The sequence below is a fragment of the Falco biarmicus genome, chromosome Z (assembly GCF_023638135.1).
Source record: "Falco biarmicus isolate bFalBia1 chromosome Z, bFalBia1.pri, whole genome shotgun sequence".
NCBI classification, from domain to species: domain Eukaryota; kingdom Metazoa; phylum Chordata; class Aves; order Falconiformes; family Falconidae; genus Falco; species Falco biarmicus.
The window spans coordinates 80,466,008-80,490,824 of record NC_079311.1 but is presented as its reverse complement, the minus strand read 5'-3'; the positions used below and the strand labels follow the sequence as shown (position 1 = coordinate 80,490,824).

Below are 24,817 nucleotides of genomic sequence, written 5' to 3'. Positions count from 1 at the left end.
GCATCTTTTTGATGATTCTCCTACCCTTCCTGTGCCACGCGGGCTTGGCCTCGCCAGCAGTCCGGCAGCACCTGCATGACACTCCTCGCCAGGGAGAGCACATCTGACTGCATCTCAGGCAGCTATGGTTTGCAAAAGACCACGAGCACCACCTTTTATCATTTTATCGGCAGAGAATAGCTATTATAGCATCCACTCACCAAGCAGCATCTTGCACTTCTCAAAGGACAGCAGGTTTTTACGTGGGGGAGCAGCAGTTTGCACCAGGTCTCTCGAGAAATGAGCTGTGTAGGTGGGTACCGAAAAAAAACCCAACCAACTTTTGGGGGTTGTAATTTCCCTAGATATAAAGCACAGCAACAGTCTGCGGAGAGCTGAGTGCATACAGCTGCTGGCTCTGCAATCCTCTGCGTATGAATGCAATTAGCAACGAGGTTTCTCCTGAAGGGCTTTGCCTCTCCTCCCGTTCCTGCAGCTCAGGAAGACAACACACACGAGGTACCCGGCTCGGTCTGGCAGTTACCTCCAGACCCTGTCCTACCTCAGAGGATGACCTTCTTTCTCCTAGCAACCTGATATCACCAAAAAAAGAAAAAAAAAAAAAAAAAGATTACTTCCATTTTTCTTTATAGGCAATAATTTCCCATTATCTTCAAAAAAGTAAACTTTTTGCACACTATAGCCACCTCTTCTTCCATTAATCCACACACAATGGTGGGAAAAGGAACAGGAAAATGGAAGTTTGCTACAGATTTTGAAAAGGTCAAAGAAAAAATAACTTCACATTAAAATTCGGATTTACTAGATGGATGTCCGTGCACCGGTACATAGAGATGACCAGAGAAATCTTCCATGCTGCATATTAATGTCAATTAGTGACTGAAGATTTGGGCAAATGATACAAGGGTAGGAATGTAAAAATAAAGAAAAAAGGAAAATTAAGGTGATTAGGATGAACCAAGGGAGCAAAAAGCTATTGGAAAAATATTCAAAATGCTGTTTTTTAAAAAGAAAAGATACACTGCTCAAGCATCTGAGAATTTCATTGAGTCTTAAAACTTTCTTGGCTTTAAGCATCAAAAACATCTGCACCACCAATGAATAAACTTTTCCAATATTTAAAGACGGTAACAGTTAAAGTAATACAGTTGCCACAATAAAGTAAATACAGTTGTTGCAGCCCCTGTGCTAAATTAATCAACTCTGAGCCTCTGAGACTTCTCCAATTCGGAAGAAAAAAAATATTAGCTGCAATCAATACAGTTTTACTATGCCCCCATTAATAAATGATTAATTTTCAGACTTCAAACAGCTCCTGTTTGGTGGAGACCTATATTTCAAGCAGCTCAAGGCAGTAGAAGTCCAACTCACTTTTTGTACAATAAGCAATTTAAAAAAGGCACGTTGAAAAGGTAAACATGAAGCAATGACAATTAGCCTAACCCAAAAGAGCCCAGTGTGCTAATTGCATCCTACACGTCTGCAGTCCTCTTTACCGATTTAACAAGTCAGATTTTGGGGGAAAAGTAATAGAAATGCACGTTATTAGACTGTTGTTTTTTGTTTTTTTTTTTAAGAAAGACATTATTTTGGAAGGAAGAATGGACCCATGGGGAACACATGGCAGTATGCTAATCTTCCCCATGGCCTCCAGCGCCAGAAGGATGCCAACAAGATGGGAGCCTGAATAATACCCTGAATATTAAGAAGATGTGTAGTTCCATCCCAGACACCATGTAGAAATGAGATCTGTCTTCCCTCCCAGAAGTGCTGCAGGGCTTTCCTCCCCTCCATGGGTTTGGTTTTTTTCCATCCTCCAGCCCCCCCGCTCCTCCTTCCACCCTCTTTCAGAAGTCCACCTTGGCCAAACAGTTGAACTTTTCCAATCATCTTTTTCTGCTTGGAAAGAGGCAGCTGCAATAAAATATTTTAAAAACAGCTCAACCCTGGGATAAGGGTCTCGGTAATGGATAGAGCAATACTGCCCTACCCAGAGAGGGCAGGAACACAGGTCAGAACCAGCAAGACCAGCTACATTTTCTGGTTTTGCTGGACTTTTCCTTTCTGTGGGTGGCTGTCTACCAAAATCAGAGGGAATCAGCTTAAAAACGGCAAGGAGAGCTCCTCCCCACATCATCTTCATCCCCAAAACCGCATGCCAATAAAGACAAGGGTTTGAATGAAGTATCTAGATTATTTTGTCCTCTTCTCTTATTCTGGCTTTTACAAAAGGTCCTAGGAAAAAAAATTATGTCGGTCCAAGCCCTTTGATCCCAAACATAAACCGTGTGTCAGTCTCGGCACAACACAGCTCAATCTGTGCTGCTCCATTGGCACAACTCATGCAGAGACAGGACACGCGGTATTTACTCATTGTTTCCAAGATTGCCTCTCAGTCCAGCTTGACAGACATCAGAAGGGATGTTTTCCTTCCAGTTCACCCTGATCCAGAGCTCAGGCTCAAACTGCTCACAGGGACACGCACAAATTTATTTTCAGCTCTTGGTGACAAGACACTGAACTCGACCCTCCCAAACGACAAAGAGCTCCAGCCTTTTTAAATAACATCTCAGCTCCATGTTACATCCCTTGCCGTGCATCTGGAAGACATTACCTTCTCCACAAAAACAAATTTGAGTTCTTGGTTTCTTCTCTTACGTATAAAAGGGTGGTTAAAACCACTCGTGATGCCATTTTTTAATTAACAAAGTTGTAACAAAAGGTTGCTCGCAAACCCCAGGCTGTGCATAGGCAATATACCTCCAAGGTTTAAAAGGCAATAGAAAAAAAAAAATATTAATAGATGTCAACCAGACAAGTCCTACAAAACTAAAGTTGAAATTATTTAAAACGTTAGAAATGCTGCATATTTTCAAATCTGGGTTTGACTGAACGTGCTTTTATTATTTTCAGCGCCCACCCCTCGATGGGCAGTGGTTGTTTCAAATAACCTGTAGTTGCTGCCACGGTGAGAATGAAGCAAGCTTGGCTGGGGTGATGTGCTTGGTGTCCTCACTGTCACTCTGCTGCTGGGTGAAGCTGGGATGTCACAGAAATCCTAAGTGCCTGTGCGCACCTCTAATAAATGCCAGCACCATGTGCTGTCTGGCTGCATCCATTCTCCACAGGAAAACTCCAGCAGCTTTTCCAGAGTCCAGGACCATGCTAGAAAACTGACTTTACAGTAAGATCCAGAACTACAAGAACACCACAAGTACTTTTCTGTTAACTGTCTAACTATATATCTAAATATACTTATGAGAAAGAATTTATGCTGGTGTTGAACATCTCCCTTGGGCACTGAGGAAAAAAAAAAAAAAAGAAAAAAAGAAATCCTGTTCTTTCAAAAGCTGCAATTATTTAGCAGTCACAGCAAATTCAGTGCCAGCTTGTTTATGCAGTTCCTATGAACGATGACGCAGTCAGTGTCTAAATTGAGTTTGCTCCTTCCCCCGGCATAGCGAACTGTTTGTCTGAACTAATAAATGTACACATTAACCCAGGCACCTCATAGCAAGCCTGTTCTACACTCTGCTCAATATTTTCTAGTTAAACTCATCGGAACCATTTGCTCAAAAGACTTTTGAGATCCTCTCCCTCGCAAGCGGAAAATACATATTTCACATGCTGAATTTGAGTCGTCTCAAAGCACCAAGTGGTTCAACGCATCACCACGACCGTTAGCTGTAAATACTTTCCCAGCAAGTGTATCACTGAAGGCAACATAAAACACTTTTTGGAATCTGAAAAATAGCAAAAGCTGGGAAAAGCCATGGGAATACCGCTTAGATACGTTTGTTATGAGTCACAGATATTTTTCAGTCTCGGTCACTCTCCTGCCTTCTTTTTTAATAACTGAATTTTGACAGCTGCATTAATTTGTGTTAACTACAGAGCTGAATGGGAACTACGCCATAACAAAGTGCAGTTCACCGTTCATTTCAGTTAGGACCTTTTATAAGCAATAATCAAATCAGAGCCAGAAGGCAAAGGGAACAAAAAAGAAACCCAAACCTCTCATGAACGCTGCCACTCATCTCATGTCATACACAGAGCGCGCAGGGAATTAAAACAGCACGTAAATGCAGCGATGCCAGCTTTCCTCTTACCTGCAAAATTCTGCCTTACCTCTGATTTTAAAGAGGTGATGCTTCAGAGAGAGAAGAAGAAAAAAAAAATAAATTTGCCCTCCACCAACAGAACTACTCTGATAATGATAAAAGGGATGATGAAAATCAGTCTGGAAGAGACTCAGAGAAGTCGCAGCCCACCCCATGGCCACACGGCTGCATCTGCTCTCACTTACACGTGCTTGCTAACTGCCTGCGCACTCTGTTCCTAAAGGCTATACAACACATGTTTCAACTAAAAGGGATCGTAATACATGGACCAAATGTATTTATTTTTAAATGACATGAGTGCGCTTTGCAATGAGATTATGTACTTTGACCGTCTTTTGCAAGTACCAGGCTGTGACTTCATTCTCGAGTACTTTGCTGCAGAAAGTGCTCTGGTGAGCCTGGGAATAAAGCACAAACCACTCCAAGGGCAAAAGAAACTCCTTCTCTCCTTACAATATGTATTCATGCAGTTCTCGATTTATAGTACAAGAAGGAAAACATGATTCTCGGAAGTAACCCAGCTATTCACTCCATTGAGACAAAGAAACGGACTAGAAAGAGCTGAACAGCCAAGGGTCAGATTAAGCACTGGGAGTCACTCCTCTCCAAGGAAGCTTTCTGCCTAAAACATTTAGTTCTAAAAAACCCAAACAAACAACTGTTTTGTTTTTTTGTTTTGTGGGCTGCTGTTGTTTTTTTTTAAACACGCTGTTTAAAATGTATGCAGACATCTGTTGTTTTTATTTCTCAAACCTGGCCAGCAATATGGGGAAACTCATTTCATTTGTGTCTTCTTTCCTTGTCATTTTCCATTTTTTAAGAAAGTATACAACATGCTCGCCATATTGGAAATAGCAGGGTGCTAAACCACGCTAATGTATAAATTATTATACCATACTATGAAGGATTCCTAGCCTTGTTATTAAATGTTCACAGAAGCAGCTGAATGCTACAAGCAGATGCCACAGCCAAGGAACTGCACAGTGGCAGAAAATATACATATTCCCTGGGTTTCCTTGTGTTTTGTCTTATCCCGTTGAACTCTCTGAAAAGAGAAACTTGATTCATACTTAGCTATAAATATCAAAATGCAGTAACTGGCGTTATGCGACACTGCCACAATTATAAAGTAATAAATAAATAATTTTATAAATAAATTAATAGTGCTTTTGAAAACCAGGAGATTTATACAGAAGATACGTGGGGTTTTAATCCCAACATCCATTAAAAATTGCTGAAAGAGCAGCTCTAGGTCTTCTGGCATAACCTATGGCTCAGTCCTACCACTGAAGTTAAGCTCTTCCCACTACCTTCCGCGCAAAAGCCCCACATCGTCCAATGGAGCCTGACATCCCACCATGGTTCCAGCACCTTCTGTACAACTCAATTTCAAAGGAGATATTCGGTGGTTTTGAAAAATTTTGAAAAAAGGCACTGGACCTATAAAGGAGACCCTCAAATGGGCACTTCAGCTCCAAAAAGTCACCGCAGGTCAAGCTGACCCACCACAGTTTGGGTTTTACCCCAAAGACTTTTCACTGAGTCCACATCAAAAGCTCCTGGGCAGAATATCTCTGCAACTTGTGCAAGCTGATCCCCAAAATTAAAAATTTTAAAAGCAGATTATGCGGAGATCTGGTATCATTAAGCCTCCAGCATTCATCTGCCTCTGGATTCAAAGGGGTTTCTGCATGAATATTTAAACGTAAACCTGTAGATCACACCCAAACACAGCAATTTTCCTATGAGCAACCAAGTGAGCACCAGTATCGCAGAGCTTGTTAGGTGTATTTATTTTTAATAGGATTGAATTTAAACACCATTATCAGAAAACGGCAACATTAAGAGATTCACTCAACTGCTTTTTACAAGTGTCAGGTGCTGAATAAGTGCTTGATACTCGTGATGCATTGACATGAATTACGTTTCCAGAATGGTCTGAATTAGGCACTCAGCTTCTATTCCATCCGTGGCAATAAAAATTACCTGACGGTCCTTCAATCGCACACCATTACAGCGATGAGCTCCTCCTTGCCTGCAAGCAGGCATTCACCTCATCATTCACAGACCCCGTTCAAGGGGAAAAACCCAAAAACACTCAGAACAAAATTCTTTCAACTGCTCTAAAAGCAAAATAAGACATCAAGGGGGGGGGGGGGGGGGGGGGGGAGGGGGGAGGGGAAATAAATACCCAAACCTATAGGGAAGTTCTCGATCAGACTGCATCAACTGTATCAAAAGTATCAAGTAAGCTGGGAGAAACTTTATGGTAAATAAGTACAGCATAAGACGTGCCTATTAATTATTATATAGATGTTATATTATACATATATATATTATGTAGATGTTATATATAATATATATATATAAAATGCCTAATAATTATTACACAGAAGTGGATGCTTCTTCCCATAAAGGATTGAGTCAACCTTGACTTCCTCACACACAAATATATATATATATATAAATATATATACACAGATCTCTCTTTTTATATAAAGCCACAGTCACACACGAGACCCTGTTGAAACCCTATTTTCTTTGGTGTTCAATATGCCCACACTCGATAAAACAATGCTAAATCTTGAAATCGGGCTGGAAATCCCTTGGCCCCAAGGCCACGTTCTAACAGGAAGCTCCGCAGGTTCATTTAACGCTGTTTAAAAAGCAAAACCAATTTCATCAGCTTTAAATTTGCAGCAGTGATGTCACCACTCACCCCTATGCCAATATTTTGTCTGTCTCAAGGGCACTCAGTCATGACATGAGTTTCTTGACTCATTGAGGGTGCTGGACAAGCCAGTGGTGCTGCTGGGACTGCTTAGCTGAACTGCTTTATGGAATTTAAGATACAGAGATAGATATAGATATATAAAAAAGCACCATAATGTCAAGCTTGTTCACATGTAAAAGGAAAACTGCAAAAATTCCTGCAGAACTCTGCACTGACTCAGCATGACAGCTGAAGTGCTGGGCATTTAGGCAGGCAGATGCCACCCTGTACCCCGTTTTCAAGTGTCCTACTAATAAAATACTCTTCACACACCAGGCTCAGCAAGGACAGCCCCCTCCCCCCCCCCCATCCTTTGAAACTGTTGCCACCCTTATGCTTTTCCACTTTTCAAGGGCAACCCTCCAGAAGGGAAAACAAACCCGAGATCAAGAGAAACCGAGGAACTTGGAATAAAAACCTGTCCTTAAGAGAGAAAAAAAAAAAAAATCCTTCAAGGAAATACTTTTGACATGGGCTACAGGGTACCCCCGTGACATCATTTTGCTGTCGCTACTTGCATTCAGGGCCGTGCACGCACACCACACTCTCCATCAGCAACGCAGCGGTTTCAAAAGGAAACATTTCCGCTTCAGTTGAATAAAATTCATTTGATACACTCTCCAAAGATATTTTTCCTGGATTAAAAAAACCAACCAAACAAACAAACAAAAAAAAAAAAACAAACAAAAACCCAACACAACCAACCACCACTGCACTGAACGCTATTGATTAGGTAATACATTTTTGCAATTCTCTAAATAAAGGGATGTGAGCACAGAAGGAGCTATTGACCCATTAGTCCATCACCTTCATCTCCAAAAGCCTGGTTCCATTCCAGCAGGTAAACCCAGCACTGCCAACAGAGGCTGGGCTGCCTGCCCCACATCAATACCCTGAAAAAAAGCTTCTTCTCAAAGCCTGGTCTAAATATCTGGCTTCCATATTTCCAGGTGACCGTGCCGCTCATTTTCCTCTTTTGTCTCAATGAGAAATAGGTACCACAAGCTCCATCAGCCTTCTGGGAAAGGGGAGTCGGAACAACACATTGGACACTGCTTGACTTGAGAGAGGAGCTGTAGGGATGGGACACCTACATTGCCACGGCACAGACTCAAAGTTATACCTACAAGAAATACAATGGATGGTATCAACGTTGCCGTTTGCATGGAAGCACTTTTCACTATCAAAATTCATCAGCAAAATGAATGGGAGAGAGGCAGCCTTTGCTCTGGGGAGAGATCGGGGTTCATGTTTATTTGTCTCATTTTTGCCTCAAACCATCCCAAGATTTATCATGGATTACAGTGCTGCTCTGCCCCATCAGCTCCCATATAGATATGCCCTGCTCCATAAGGAACTTGAAACTCGGAGCAGAGGATAATTAAATTGCCTCTTCTGGGCTTGCTTTCTTCAACGAGATAGCAAGACATGAGTAAAATTAACTTCCCCGCAGCATGGGATGACAGAGACAGATCCTCAGAGGTTACTCAACGTTTCTTGGGCTCACCAAGACTGCGTCCATCCACTGCCGACACCTGCCTGCTTCTCCACAGGTTTCTATCAGCAGGTAATCCTCCCTATTCTGGAAAATATTTTTCAGTGATCATTTACCACCAGGGTACGTCGCTGGGTTTAACACCAGCGGCAGAGGGTAAGTCCTTTTGTAAATCTTTCAGGCCTGGGGCATTTGTGGGAGAGCAGCTCTGCTGGCGCGCGCAGAGGCAGCGTGCGAAGGCATCTCATTTGTCACGCTTTCACTGCCGTGGCATGCCACGTTATGGTGATGCAGGCTTCCCTCTTAATCCTACTCGCTACCTTAGTGATTCACACAGCACGACAGATCTGCCCCTGCTTTCCTCAGCACTTTCCCTGACCTTGATCTCTGAAAAAACCCAACATTTTGCTACAGGAATTGATGCGGCGGAGTCAGAAGTAAAACTGATTTGACAGAGATGCGCGGTGCTTATCATCGCTCCTCACGTGGCCTTACCTTTAATGTAGCTTTTCATCCACAATGGCAACCAAAACTAGTACTAAAATTGCTTTGGATGAAAAACTCTCTAGGAAAAGGCATTTGCATAGGAAAAAAATGCTTCCAAATTGCAGTCAAGTCATTTGGAGCTTATACATACAGATGCTTGGTAAAAATTAGCAGCAGTGTTTTTCTGCAAACACTGTCTTCCAGATTCAGGGTTGTGGGGGTTTTTTTGTTGTTGTTTGTTTGTTTGGGTTTTTTTGCTTTTTGCTACTGCTTATTCTTACTATTAGGCATTTACCTAAAAGTATCTCAAACCAGCATTCCTGACCCAATGCTAATGGAAAACTGTTACTTTCTCTGTTCTTCCTTACAGGACATTTTAAGGAGTGGGTGGAAATGAGCTCAGTCTTGATCCATTTAAGAACAGCTGCCCAATTAAAAAGCATTGATACTTTAATTCTGAATATATGCAGTATTATGCAAATAACATTGGACAAAACTCAGCTCTTGGAAGACGCGATGCTCTTGCCTGTAGTATCAGTACAATTCTAATTTGCTCTTCGCTGCAATTAAGGGACAACCCAAATATTAAGCAGGAAGAAAAATAAATAACGCATGACAATCTATCACCAAATCGATCAATTCAGTTACGATCACCTACAGAAAGCTGGTTTTCTACAATTAGATCCTTCCCAGAACCCGAAACCCCAGGCATTTATCCGGGCTGCAATGGGAGTGAGCTCCCACAAGCAGGTAACAGGGTACAGAAAACTTTTTTCTGGATTTACGTCACTTTCAGAACATTCAGGAGTTGGGGCAGGGGTGATCCTATGCCAAAACAGCTAAGCAAGTTTTCAGTTTCATTTAACACCGCACGAAACAGAAAAGCTATATAAAAACCCACAGAAGCCAAAAGGGAGCAAGCCCAAAATACACTTCTGAAAGCTAGACAATATTTAGAAAATAATTGTAGTTGACACTGGTTAACACGTTCCATCATCTTCAAACATTTGTTGAAACACTAAGCTCTCAAGCCCCCGAGCACATAGATGATTTACATAGTAACCAGGTACACTGCACTGCACCTCTTCATTTTCATCACGCGTGGAGATGGGGTGAAAATATTGCCGAAAGGCCATGATACAAAATTTAAACGTTGCAAAATATATTCTCTCTTCTTGCAAATCTGGTCACCTTTTGCAATTTCAGACCTATGTCCAATGCAGAAGTGGCTATTTTTAGCTCTTTAGAAGAACTCACAGGAACTCCATTGTGAAAGGCACTCTGTTTCCTGCAAATAGCCTCATTATTTAAAAGATCAAAAGCATCTTGTTACCATGTGATATAAGTAACTTTGATCTGATGATGTCTGCTCAGGCTTCAGAGGAGATAATTATTGGACTGTTAAAATTCTTTTGCACTCTGACTGCAAACGCCTCATTTATCCCCCTTTGCACTATAGATACGTTAACAGGGTACACCAACATTAAAAAAAATATTAATGTAAGTCTTACAACGCAACACAGATGGGCAATTTACACTTTGTTAAATAAACAAGCACACGAACTCTTAAGGAAACACACAGAAATATCTGCATCTGTATCCAGCCAAAGAAGAAAATAGTCCTAACAATTAAGTAGTCTGTTTATGAGATATTACGATTACACGAGAAACTTCTGTGCATTTGAGGGCTTCCAACTGGCAAGGATGGATTCAACAACCAAACCCATTCCGAGCAAGTTCCTAACCCTGGTACATCGTTCTGGAAAGACAGGTATCAGGGGACTGCTGTCATCATCCCTCCAGCTTAGTCATGTCATCCAATATACATGAACACCATGTTTCTTTTTCAGGTAAGCGTCACAAATGAGTGATGCACACGTGAAAATAAGAAATGGACATTAATATTGTGCCTAACTTACAAACTTAAAACTCTTTCCCCGCCCCCCCCCCCCCCCTCATTTGTTCTGTATTTGTGAATTCCATACGTGGACAGAAACTTCACCCAATAAATCCTTCACCCTCCCACAAGGGGAATACAGTCGCATCGTGCCACGGCAATGCAGTTTTGGTTTCCCCTTGAGACTGCAAGGGGCCAGCAATGGTGGCAGCTTCCATCTTTGAGTCTGTTTAGCTTCATGCTTAGGACTTTCCTGGCACTCCGTCGTCTCCTCTTGGAGTTTTTCATCATCTTACACTCATCTTAACACTTGGGTCATCTTGCCAGCAAGCAGCTCTCAATGGGGATGAAAATTCATGTACCTTTAACTTCGACATGACACTTAGAGCAGAGGGTGTGATGAAGCCAAAGCTAGATGCAGCGCCGACAGAATGCAGACAGGGATAAATTTTTTAAAAGGTCCATAAACGACTTGGATGCAAAACTCTTATTAATTTTCACAGGAACTGCACGGTCAGAAATGATCTATGCAATAATCTCTGCCACAATCCTCCAAGCCACAGTTGCTCTTACCAATAGATCCTGCAATCTGTTGCTGGGGAAAAAAACCCGTGACATTTATTTCTATTTTGCAGCCAACCTGCTGCACGCTAGAGTTGAAATCCACATATTTCAGTGAGGTAAATAAAGCATACCGCCCAAACTCTCACCTGCCTTTACAGGGTTTGATTCCTTATAATAAAACCAATTCCATAATACATGAACTTCCACAATCATAAAGCCACGGTTTTGTTTTTAACCAGTGAAACAATGTATGACTTTAATGTAACTAAAGAAATAGAAATGAACCCTCCATCACCAGTAATTATTCCATTTTATTATGGCTTGATAAAAGGATATTGTTATACAAGCGGTGAATATCCTATAATCCAAATTAAGGCTTTATTCACTAATGAAAGTACTTTTCATGCATAAGCTTTAAAGCCAGAATGCAAAATGAACAACACATTGAAACACGTTATTGTTTGACTAAGTATTAACGGTGTTGTTCCTTAGATATGACTGAATAACACTAATGTACCCTGCTATTGTTCAATGGTTTAAATAAAGAAAAAAGAAAGAAAGGCAGCAATTAGATTAAAAAACTTTTTGGATTCCATTAATATTTGCCATGAGGAAGGAGCGTGGGGGAAAGCAGGTTCTGTTAGGGGGGCGCTTTCAGAAGATTTAACAGTGGGAACACTCAGAGAATCACTGCCGAGACAGGAGCTCCAGGAATTTAACTTGGACTTTTGTTAATTTGATGAGAAGATACATTGATTTTCTTCTCTTACCATATTGACTGTTCAGGGTGCTAAAAAAAACCAAAACAAAACCACAAAACACCACCACACAAAAAAAAAAAAAAAAAAAAAAAAAACAAAACCAAAACCACACAACAAAACCCACAAAACCAGCTACCAATCTAATTTTCAACTCACTGTGCTTGATATCATGAACAGGGACACCCACTGGAATGCTAAAAATAAGGCTTCAGAAGAGAAATAAAGGGAAAGGACCACGTACAGAAAGCATTTAGCATCTGATAGCAGAAGATGCTCGGTAACAGCAAGGCTACTGGGCATGGTGGGAAGCATTCAAAGATTCACAGGACTTGGGTTTCCATGGGCTCAACTACATAAAAATCAGAACCAAAGCAGGGAAGGGACTCCCACAGTTTGCATTTATGGGAATCTTGAAAAGTCAGGTGTTCTGGAGAAGGGACTAACTGCAAACGTTGTTGGAAAAACAAAGCGGGCGCATGCCAGATACTCACCCATCACCGACAGCTCTGCGGAGCCGCTGCTGTTTTCATTTTTGTAGGTGACTACGCACGTGTACGTCCCTGAATCGTCGTCAGTCACGTTGGATATGAGGAGGTTACTCCCAGCCAGTAACGAATACTTTTTGGACCTGAAACAGGGATAACACAAGTCAGCAGTGTGTTAGAGGCGCTCTTCTCCATCTAGAAAAATACACCAAGTAAATTATGCCGTTAAGTAATTCTCAGCCATGATCTTTGCTGATAATAGCTTTACGCTTCCATTTTAAACACCAGCCAGGTGACATTTACGATCAAATTCCACCCTCAGATTTGGTGCGGAGATGAGTTACAGCAGCAGGTTAGAAGACGCATCCAGCACCACTATCATTTAAGAGGATAATCTCATCCCCCCCAAGCCCACTCCACTGCCCTTAAAACGTTACTCAGTGGTTTCCCTTTGCTTTGCTCAACGAAATATGGCGTTACCCACACGACCCCCAAAGGGCTGAGATACCTGATGGGGAGCACTTCATCTCCTCGCAGCCACATGAAGGTAGGAGGGGGGTACCCAGAAACGCAGCACTCCAGAACAGCATCCTTCCCTTCCATGGCCACCACGTTCGACGGTCGCTGCAGGAAAAACTGCTGCTTGTGCAAACCTGGATCTACGAGAGCAAAAGAGACAGTTGTTATCCCTTAAAAAAAAAAAACAAAAAAACCCCAACGTAACGGAATAAAACATTATTTTTGTCGGGAATGGGGAATATAAAATGACTGATCAATAACGGACCCATGAGACCGGGGCTTTCACAGATTCTTACTGATGGGAAAAGTAGAAAAATCATTGTACAGATGTATAAAAAGTGTATCAAATGGCAATCTTCGAGCTGCTTACAGGTTGAACCCAAGGGAGCAATTTGAAGGCAGAAAAATAGCAGCTTTTGGGAAAGCGAGAAAGGGCTTTTTATAGCCTGGTATTAAAGTCAGGTCTTGGAAAGCCACAGGAAAAGGCACAGCCATGGCAAGAAAAGATAGATATACATAAGGTTAAGAGCGGTACTGGATTAATGAAACTATTCTGGAGTTGCAAGAGGGGAGTTCATAAATACAGTAGGTGAGGCAAGCCAAGGAAAGCTTCAAGGAAACATGGGAAACCACAGGAAATGCAGAACAGAATAATTTAGAAAAATCTGAATTGAGAAGGAATATGTAAAAAGACTAGTGCCCCAGATTCTCCTTTCCTTGACTGAAGGACACCCCGCGCGCTGGAGGCTGTCCCGGACAGACCTGGATGCCCATCCGTGGGCAGCTGAGCTGAGCTCAGGGTGAGCTAAACCTCTGCCTCCGACTGCCCTGGGTGCGCCACCACTGACCGGGGACATCCCAGACCCAAATGCCACCCACCCTGCCTGAAATTCCAGCAAACAGGCCAAGGAAACCAGTCGGGTTTGTTTGCTTTTTAATGGCCTGCTCCTTCCCTGGAAAGCAACTTCATTTTCTTATCACAGATGTTGACACAAATGGGCTGGACTGCAGCCATTAAACATTATTCCTTGTTTCCTGACACAAACACCAAAAAATTACACAATATAAATGAATATTCCCACCAAATTAACAGCTACGATATCTCCCAGGATCATCTCCAAGTAATTAAGACTGCTTCTGCTGTAGAAGTAGAAAGAAACTGTAACTAGCTGTATGCATTCGGTATGGTTTTCCAACAACAGCATCTTTCCAGTGCCTACTGGAACCAGATGGATGCGCAAATCCCAGCCATCGGCAAGTGCAACGGATGCAGGAGTTGCCCCACACAACTCGGCGGCTTCAATCTGTGAAGACACCTTAGCTGATCACAGTGACGCTTGTGAATTTCTTGGTGTCTCTTTCAATAATCAAAGCACACATACTACCTTGATATACACATATAAATACGCCATAGCTAACTGGCAGAAAACCAAAGGGTTTTTCTGTCTGCTTGTTTAGTTTTGCTTGGTTTGTTTAGATTCTTCTTTTGAAGTCAGTTGTCCAAAGATGGAAACAGATATGCAAACCCAGAAAGTAAAATAAAACCTGTGAGCAGCATCCAGATCTCGACACAGAAGCGTCTCCTTCCCTGCAGAAGCACTTAGGTCTGAAACCACGGAGAGGTTGTCTGATTAAAATCACAATCCTAGTCAGGATGCAAGATGTGAGCAGCAGTAAGACAGGCAGCAATAAAAATATAAGGAAAATTACATCAATGATGATGAAATTTGAAGTTAGAAAAAGGAGATGATTGATAATTGAAACCATAGGCTTTATAGGGATATGTTTGGCTGAGATGGTTCTTCAAATTCATCCAGAATAAATGGAATTCTGAAGCTGGTATAGGCTAGGTATTAGACAAAGCTGCACAATCCTAAACCACACACAAGTAGCTCAATAGGTATTGCTCCTCTGTACTTGTAAAAAAGCAGGACAGCTCATCCACATTTTACAGTGACGTGAAATACGTTTTTGTTGTACTGGGGACAGAAACAACATTAATGAGACATCACTATTGCCTCCACTCCTCCAATGAAAATAATGTTCTCACTATAACTCTGCCAACAGCCTGAAGATCAGCTCATAACTAGCATAGATTACAGCAACCCCATCCTTCAACCAAAATGAAACACAACATTATTTTATCTGGGATTTTTCCTCTCTCTTCTATTTATTATTTTTTTCCCCTGGCAAGATTTTGGATGTTCCTGAGGGATGCAATTGAGTGAACATCCCAAAGAAAGCAAAACTGTTAGCGTTAAGGCATGCAGGCAGACAGCTAGACTGAGGCCAAGGTTAGACTGAGACGGTGCCAACGTGAGAAACTGCTGAACACTGGAAAGGGAAAGTCACCATCCAACACCAAACCCAGACCCAAATCGTTAGACAGGAATGGCAGGCGACAGCAGACACACAAAGGTAGGTGAGCTTTATTATTGTTGTTGTTGTTGTTAATAATAATAATAATAAAGTTATTATTGTTATTATTATTATTGTTTGGGGATCTGTTAACCGGAATTGTCAATAATGCTTCAGTCTAAATTTTCAACTAGTCAATATTTCAAATTACTTTTGTATTTCATATGAGAAAACACCCCCACTACACATGCCTGTAACATAGCTCTGCTTTCATCCCCGCTGAAGCTGATGTTTAAAATCATCATCTCCTGCTTAGCTCCTTTTCCCAACATTTTCTCAGGGTTCGGACGGCTCCTTTCCCCTCCAGCATGCCTGGCACTGCCCAGGGCTGGCTGCTGCTCACTGCTCCGCAGGGAAATGCCCCCTGCCTGGGTCCTGTTCTCTGCCACAGCACTGCCATTCCCTGCTCTTCGCCTTTTCCATCTCTTGCTCCATTCATGACTCACAAAACAGAAGCCTCAGCTCCTATCTGAACTTTCCTGAACTCCCTTAACGATGTAGCTGCTCGCTGGAAAGGTGATAACACCTCTGCATCCCTCTGCCATCTAGAAACACAGCTCAAAAGCAAACAGAAAGCAGATGTGCCAGCTGTGAATCAATGTTTTGCTGCCTGATTCCCAGTTGAGTATGGCCAAAGTCAGCAGCTTAAAGCTGCATCAAGAGTTGAAGAAAATAATTGCTACAGGAAGGAGAAAAGCAAATATCTTTATTCTTTTCCAAAACTAAAGAGGAGGAAAAGAGCTGTGGGTTTGAAATCCATGCAGATCAGACCTGGGACATTATTCTAGGCAAGTCCCTAGCCAGGGCTGAGCATCCTGGGAGGCAGCAGCTGTGCCCTTGGGCATCAGGGCTGGCAGCTGGTGCTGAACACAGCCCAGGGAAAGCTCGAGGCAAAAGCTGGCATCAGGTTTGCTATCAGAAGTGTCTGGATGGAATAACCAAAAGGTTTTGGTTAAACATCACAAAGCAAAACCACAGCTTTCACGGTAGGAAACGCTAGCGAGGAGGCTGGACGTGCTATCAGACCATGGCAGTCGGCATCCCACCACCTCTGGCTGGGTACCACCTGCCGAAAGACTGAGGTGCTCAAAAACCAGAGCTCAGTAACTGGGATGTAACCTTGCAAGGAACCAAGGAGTCTCCAAAGGTACCACCCTCTCCTCTGGGGGGACATCCAGGTTCCTCTCAGAGCCGACATCCACCCCTTGACCAACGGGATGGTGTTAGATGTTAAAAAAAATTAATTGACTTAAAAGTCCGTGAGACCACAGACTGCAAACCTCTGCAGCAGCGTTACAGTGAAGGCAGTACAGTCTCCACTTGGAAGGTGAAAGAAAATAAAATAATTTTTAATTAAAAAAAATAAAATAAAAAAATCACGAAACATGTTCTGAGTAAACCCTACAAAAATATTCATCAGTGACACAACAGACCTTGTGAGGAACTCGGGTCTTTCTGTGAGCTTAGGGAAGCGGTACCCAACTAGTGCCCAGGCAGTGAATCCAGTATCTGACTGGAAATTGTCTGATCGCTGATGAAGACGCGAAGCAGCCCCAGCCTGGAGCCCTGGGGACACCCCATGTGCTCACAGTCATGATGTCTCCATCCATGGGGACAGGACAGGACACCTCTTGGTCTTTTTTGGCTTTCGACCGCTTGCCTGGGATGGTGGGGCACAAGCTGCTCCCCCCTGCAGACCACAGACCCCCACCGCTGCCAGTGCTCATGCTCAGAGCCTGATGCTGGACCAGCTGGAAGTAAGGGCTACACCGGCTTCCCATCCTGCGGGGCACATCACATCACTGGTGTTAGTTGATTTTTTTTTTTATATTTTTTTTTTTTAGCGCATTCCTATAGAGTAATGTTTAAGAATGAGCAGTTATACCTAAACTCAATTATAAGGCAGCGAGCCGCAAGAACTTCTTTTCCCCAAACAAAGCACAACCTCTCGTTTCATATTTAGCATTTTTTCTTGAGCACACAATGTGCAGTAATGAGGTACAGCTATACACATATTTTCCATGCTCATTAAATCAATGACACACAGTTGAAATTCAAAACCACAAATAGGATCCGCGAATGTGTATCTAATTCCAATAGTCCCCACTACACTGATGTCCGAAAACACCACACTATTTGGGAAAAAAAAAATAATATATATACACACACACACACCTTTGCAAAGCCTTGTTAGGATAAGTCATTTAACCTCCTTTTTATAGATGGTTAATGGAATAATTAAGATATTTTGTGATTAACTGAGGACATTATATAATCTGCAGCAGGGAGAGGTCCTGAATTATTTCTTTTCCCCCCCTTATTATGTCGAAGGCAGTGCTTCTGCCACATTTTGGCACCATACTTCACAGCCAGCCACTAACCGCTCTCTCAGACCCTGAGATACATGTCAATACGCGTTAATGAGTTCTGAGGATGTATTTCAGCGATACCAAATTGGTCTTAAAGCAAGCAGACAACGCATTTCTCTCTTCCAAGGCAGGTGAAGTTGCAGGCAGTTCACTTGGATTCAGCAATACAGACACTGTGCTTCGGCACTCAAGGAGAAAAATGTTACTGCAGTATTTTTGCTACGTTATATACTGGGGAGGAAAAAAAAAAAAAGAAATGCTTTCATAAAAACATGTTGCATCCTGTCGTACGGCATCTCCCCGCACTAAGCTGCTTTGTGCTATAACGCATTTGTAAGTGTTGTTCAATTGACAAAAGACTCCCATCGTATCATATCCATGAATTTTTTTTTCCAAGCGTATTTGGATAATATTTTACTTTTCCAGTATTTTTTTTTATTGCAGTACTTTTTATATTGCGAATTCCAGAAATGCGATGCCTTTAATGTGACACTGATGTGACAGACTATCTCTCTGTGTTCATAGTCATATTTCTAAATTCGATTAAAAAGAGATAAAGATTTACACCAAAGAAAACCCAATTTTGCTCTCTGCTGGCCGTGAAGGCAGGCCAGCAAAATTCCCCAACCAGATCTCACCATCACGCCTAGAGGCTGAGCACTTAATCCCAACGAGAAAGCAAGGGATATGTGGGAACAGCGTTGGAGAAATCCGTCGTTAAAATGATACTGATCTCTCAATATTATGGAATGCATTAAAACATATAACCAGAATGCAGTCACTACATTGGGATTCAGCTTTATTTTTTCCTCCACCTCCCAACTCCCTTGCTAGCATTTTCCTGCTTCAACCCTCCTGCCCCCAAAACCACCAGCCTGGCTCAGCAGAGCTGGGGGATGCGACATGACCAGGAGCATCTTAAATAATAAGGACACACACAGATTATAACATTAGCCCTGACACGCATCAAGGCGTGAAGACATTCTTCTTACTGTAGTAACTTCAAAATACATTAACTAAAGTGCAAGGAAAACTGTGCCAAGTTGCTGTTGGAACATGAGGCTATAAATCAGGGGTCCTGTTTTCAGCTTTAATGATGATTTCTGGCGAGGGGCTCTGTTTCCTCATCCGTAATGAAGATAAAAATATTTACAGGCTTTTGACTTGTTCTTTGAGATCCTTAGGTAAAAAAAAAAAAAATAAATACAAAATGTATTACTGCAGGCATAAAGAAGGGACACTGCTCGTTTGTATTTACAAGGCAAAAGGAGCGAGCTTTTTCTCTGGCCATTAAAGTTTTAGAGGCAAAACTGAAACAGACTGAGGAACTGCTTCACAACTACATTATCTCCTATCCCCAAAATGGGGAATACAGCCGAGGCGAGCAAGTACTAACACACTTACACTCCCACTTCCAGCTGAGCAGCAGTCAGCAGCCACTATTTCAGACCTACGTTGTTGTCCTTGAGATGCAAAGACACAAGCCATTAAAGAGCAGTGGTTTGATCCAGGTAGTAACTGAAGGCACAGAATAACCTACAACAAGGTTTATGATGCAGCCCTATGAATATAACTCGAGAGAGATGCCATGCCCAGTCCTAGTCTGGTTTGAGTTAAACAAAATAATTAAAACAAAACAAAACAAAAGAATCAAAGACTTGCTTAGTCAGCATTACAAAAACTAGTAGGAGCCTCTAACTACTTTGCGGCTTTTAAATAGTAACTGGGACAATCTTTTCTGATGGCCGTTCTCTAAGCCTCCTCCAAAAGTTCTGAACATGCGGTCACCAGTCAGACACGCAACATATTATAATATATTAGAGAGTATGGACTCAAGAACACCTCCAAGGCTCTTAGTGAGGACTCCCCTAAAAAAAAATATCTCCTTAGTAACCATTTCTATTTGGAGACCTGACTGCTATCAATCTGATGTAGCATATAGATGCTATACTGATTTTCAATTTCCCTAATGTCTTGGGCAAGAAACCCTCCAAGAAATCTACTAATATGATACAAATAATCATCAAAAATTACGTTGACATCATCTGTTTTGATACACTGATACCAAATTGTTTTAATTGCATGGACCATCCCACTATTTTGTGTCGTAAAGATGCCATGTTGACAAACCATCAGGTACTTAAAGTTTGGGTTAGTTCCAAATCACTGGAATCTTCAGTATTCCAAAGTTAAGGTCAAGAATTAATGGTCCTGAGAATTTCTCAGCTTCTCCAGGAGCTACATTTTCACTGTGGTATAATGACCTGAAAACATCTGGTTTTGGACAAGCTTTAAGCCACTCATGTCATGGTAGTACTAATTATTATTTTTAATATTAAAAATATTGTGAAATAATCCACGCCATATGTACAGGCATTTTTAAAAAAAAATAAATAAATTGGTAGTGGTTCTTAACTTTTCTGCCCTTTAAACACTGAAACAAGTTCTACCACTTTCACCCATTCTTAGAAATACTGTTTCAGCTAGGTTCAAAAAATATTTGCACCCCGAACTGTACAAATGCCTTGCTGTCTTCCCTGTCTGCAATTCCTTTTACTCCCCACAAATCCTAGTTTTTATTTTGTAACTACTATTACCAGATCACTTGCTCCAATTTTCAAATGTTTCCTAATTCCTTCCTAACCAGACTGCTGGGGTTTTCAGTTAAGGCTGTCTGTCCTTCCAGGGTTTTACAGTATCATTTTATTGCATATATATAAAAATACACTTGGAATTCCCCAATAGCCATCTGATTTATTCCACTGAAATTCTCTCTGGCTGCTAATTTGACTCCTGCACAGGGGAATTCTATTTGATTTAAGCAATAACTTCACAAAATGTAGCGGTGATAAGACAGTTGTGTATGTTTTGCTAGCAAATTGGTTTAGTGGCTGGAGCAGAAAGCAATGTGTTTCATGCAATTAAAAGAAACAAATCTAATATAAAAAAATAAAATGCCAGTTCATAAAAAGCCAAACTTGAATGCAGACTTCAGTTGCATCTGTCACCTCTGCAGTTTGGGATCTATAATAGCCATAGTCATTAACAGTCACTCACAGGATGCTGTTATTAGTAGTTTAAAACAATATTCCATATTAAAGCTCTAGTGCCACAATCTCAAAGCAGGAACACCAAGGCTGTTCCGAACACTACAGAATTCTCTTTTCTGTTTGGGATTCTTTGCGGAGCGCATTTTGTGAGCGGGATCTGTGATGAAACATAAAGGGAACTGCCTCGAGCTTCCCTGAGGAGCCAAATCCACCAGGCAGCCTACGGTCCTCTGGCTGCCAACACTGGCAGCCTCAAGCCAGCTCCATTGCCTAAGGTTACCCGTACACCAGGAACCTTCCCAATAACACCTTCTGCTTCCAAATACGTTCGGCAATAAATTCTACACTACCCTTCAAGCCCCTGTCCTGAACTCCAGCTGTGCTTCCGACGCAGCTCCTAAAGCCCATCATCCCATTTCGTGCCATCGCCGATGACTTTACGTGTTATTTCCTCACCGACAATGGGGCGAGGAGCCAGGCAGGTGCTGAGCAAACCCCTCTGTACCAACTATCAGTTGCTACTCTTGCGACGGCGCTGCTCCTCACATCAGCTCCGCGCTAAGAGCACACCCCGATGGCACCGCCGCCTCCGCGGTTTCCCTCCCCACAACGGGACACTGCTATTTATACCTATTAGGCAAGAGATGACTTCAGAGCTAATCAGATTTAACCAGGGGAGACAGGCAAAATAGCTCGTTCCCCTGGATTATTAATAAGCATTGTAAATTTAACCTTTTTTTTTTTTTTTTTTTTTTTTCTTAAAGGTCAGAATGTAGCCAGCTTATAAAGCTACTCAGCAATTCTATTCATTTGCGCAGCTGGAAGCAGGCATAACCCAGATACTGGGAGTTATTACGTGGGTATACTTCCCAAACAGGAAAATATCTTTCCCCTAAGTGATCCAAATACTACCAATATTTAAAAAAAAAAAAACAGGAAAAATTAGACTATCACTAAGAAACACAGCATATTTTGTAACAGGGCATACCCCACCCAAGTGGTTCTCTCCCAATGAGACCAAAATGCAACCGTTGCTAGAAATTCTGGCAATTCAGCAGCACAAGGGATGCCTTCACCAGGCACGCTGCTCAGGACAAGGCTTTTGATCCATCTGTTGCTCAGTTTGTAAGGCAGGAGGAGCACTGACTAAAAACCCCACCTTGATTTAAACACAACTGCTGTTGCGTTTTGCACTGATTCATTACAAAAATAAACAGTTCCGATGGCTATTACTGGTTTTATGTGTTTCACCTTCCTCTGCTTGCAAGAGCATAGCTTCAGGTTTCTAGTCATTAGTTTTTCATGCGGTTTATGAAAACCTGCAGATTAAAGAGCCTTTCCCTCCAAGTAAGTGCTTAGAGAGCACACGCTAACAGCAAGTCTATAAAGATCTGCTGGATGAAGTACGAAATCTCCCCCGTGTTTACCAAAAGGCAGGCACTGTACAGTAAACACTCTTAATTCTTCACTGAACTATTATTAATTTATTGGCAGTCACTCCCTCAACTACTGCCTCAAACTGGAAGCTTATATTCGGTTGGCATTCACCTAGCAGAAATCTAGCCCTTCCCAAGCACCCTCAGCTACAAGCAGAGGCTCCCGTGCATCACCACCTTGCTGGCAAAGGAGCATCCAAACGAGCTTCGCTTACACCATCATCTGGTACCCTCTGTGGAAGGGACCCAGCTCTGGCATCCTGCATCACCCCGTGATTTGCACATCTGGATGCCACAACTGGGACTGTTGGGGTTTGGGGTTTTTTTTTTTGGTTGGTTGGTTCTTTTTGTTGCCTGGTTGGTTTTCATACGTACTTATCAGAATCAGGGCAAGGCACCCCTACGGCAAATAGCTGCTAGAGAACATAAATGGGGAATTAGTTCAATTTTTTCAAAAAAGAGTAATTCACAAGTTTAGTATGTATTTTAAGTGGGCCACATCTGGTTTCATCTAAGAATAAACACTGCTGAGTACTAGCTGCGGAGGTTAAGGCTAAGGTAAAAGACCTGATTTAAACAGTTAGTGGCTGTTAGGGAATGTACATCAACACAGGGATCCTCCCGGGGTAGAAAAGATGAGAAGAAATCTTTATCTCCGCACCTGATCCAGGCCCCGTGTCTTTTATGAGGAACTGATGGCTGAGCTACAGAGAGGTTGCATGCTCCAGCTCAGCCACACCCTCCTCCAGGCTAATTTTAACTATAGAACTCCTAATAAACAAGAAACTCACACCAAACAATGTAATCCAATATACTCCATCCCTTTCGTTTCCTAGACCGGATGCCCTCAGACAAGATGCTTCCTCTATTAACATGACCACGGAAAAATCAAGGTGAAACAGTGGTAGCTGCAAAACTCCATCAGTACCACTTTACGCTGTATTGAAACCAATTAATTAACATCACAACGACTTTTCTTTTAACAAAGGGAGGTGCCTAAGCACAGGAGCAAGCCTCAGCTCCAGAGGCAGCTCCTGGTGTATGCAGTTACTCAAACACAACCACCACCCCTCTCCTGCCCTATTCCTGGTGGGATGCGTTACTGCCTGGTCCTTTTTGCTTGCCTCCTCAGGAACGCAATGGTGAGGAAGGAGCGGAATCGCCCAGCAGCAGCCAAACGCTATTTGCATGACCTATAAAGGAACGACATGATATTGTTACCGTCATCTTGAACTGCAGCTCAGCAGCCAAGCTCAGGGCCAGAGAAGGAGCCTCCACAACAGACCATAGTACAGCGGCCGGTCACTTCAATGGCTAACGATAAACACAGCAGTATTATTTATAAATTGAGAATTAATAGCTTTCAGACATCCAACTATTCAACTTCTGCTTTTAAAACATCATTTGTATTTCTGGAGTGTACAGACCTCCCAAAGAAACTTATTCAATTTCGAGAAGCAATGAATTCAGCTAAGAATTAATTCCTTCACGCTGGTTTGTATAAGAACTTTTGTGGGGCTTGGTTTGTTTTTTTTTATATATATATATATATACATATACATATATATATATTAGCATTAATCCTTCTAAATTAATTAGGTGAGTGCATGTAGTTATCTGAATATGTATTTCCTCATGCTTTCAGTATTTGCTGAAACTTTTCACCTGGGATTAAGTTTCTAGACCCCAGAGAAAAGAAGAGCACTTCAATTAGAAAAGTGGAAAAAACGTGCATTTGAAATGAGCCTTCTGCAAACAGCTGCAACGGCCACTCTTTATTTGAAGAGCAATAAATAAACCCCTGATGTTAAAAACTCATGAAGAGTTTTGCTCAGGTTTGTTGGGACTATTCGATAAACATGGTGTGAGACCCGTTTTTGTGGCACACGGTTTCCAAGGGAGGATTTTGCAAGGCTGAAGCTCTGTAAAATTCATTTTGGATGCACCATGGGGAGAATCAGCCCCTTCCAGACCCTCCCCAGGTAGACTCAAACATAGGAAACACTTACAAACAGTCACTTGTAAAGCCTTTCCTAGTTATCGGAGTAAAATCTTCATGCCCAGTGCCTTGCCCCACATTTATAGACACACCGAGTACCTACAAACTCCTCTTTGGTAACGGAGGTTGAAGGCTCAACTATTCCCTCATTTATATGGCAAGTTAAACTACAGGCTTGGGTCCGGGATAGGGGGAATCATACTTTTTTTTTTGTCCGGGAAAACCATAATTTCCTCATGCAAATATTTTGGTTTTCTCACCTGTCTTCATGTTGGGTGATGATTTTTTCTATCAAGAGGAGATACAGACAACTGCAGACCCACAATAATACCGAATCAAGTATTTAAGCCACAGGCACTTTGACCAAAGAAATTAAAAGACAAAAGATGTTTATCCCTCATACTTCTCTTTGGAAGCAGCTGTAGAGAACTTCAGCAAATATTT

At 42.0% G+C, this 24,817-nt stretch overlaps 1 protein-coding gene across 1 annotated transcript in view; it reads right to left on the bottom strand.

Annotated features, from left to right (window-relative positions):
• DCC (DCC netrin 1 receptor) overlaps nucleotides 1-24,817 on the bottom strand; it is a 554,206-nt gene that overhangs the window by 270,859 nt on the left and 258,530 nt on the right. Inside the window, exons 4-5 of the mRNA XM_056325745.1 lie at nucleotides 13,091-13,241; nucleotides 12,589-12,725 (exon numbers count right to left, since the gene is read on the bottom strand). Coding sequence (XP_056181720.1) covers nucleotides 12,589-12,725; nucleotides 13,091-13,241 — 288 coding nt within the window. The remainder of the gene's footprint in view (nucleotides 1-12,588; nucleotides 12,726-13,090; nucleotides 13,242-24,817) is intronic.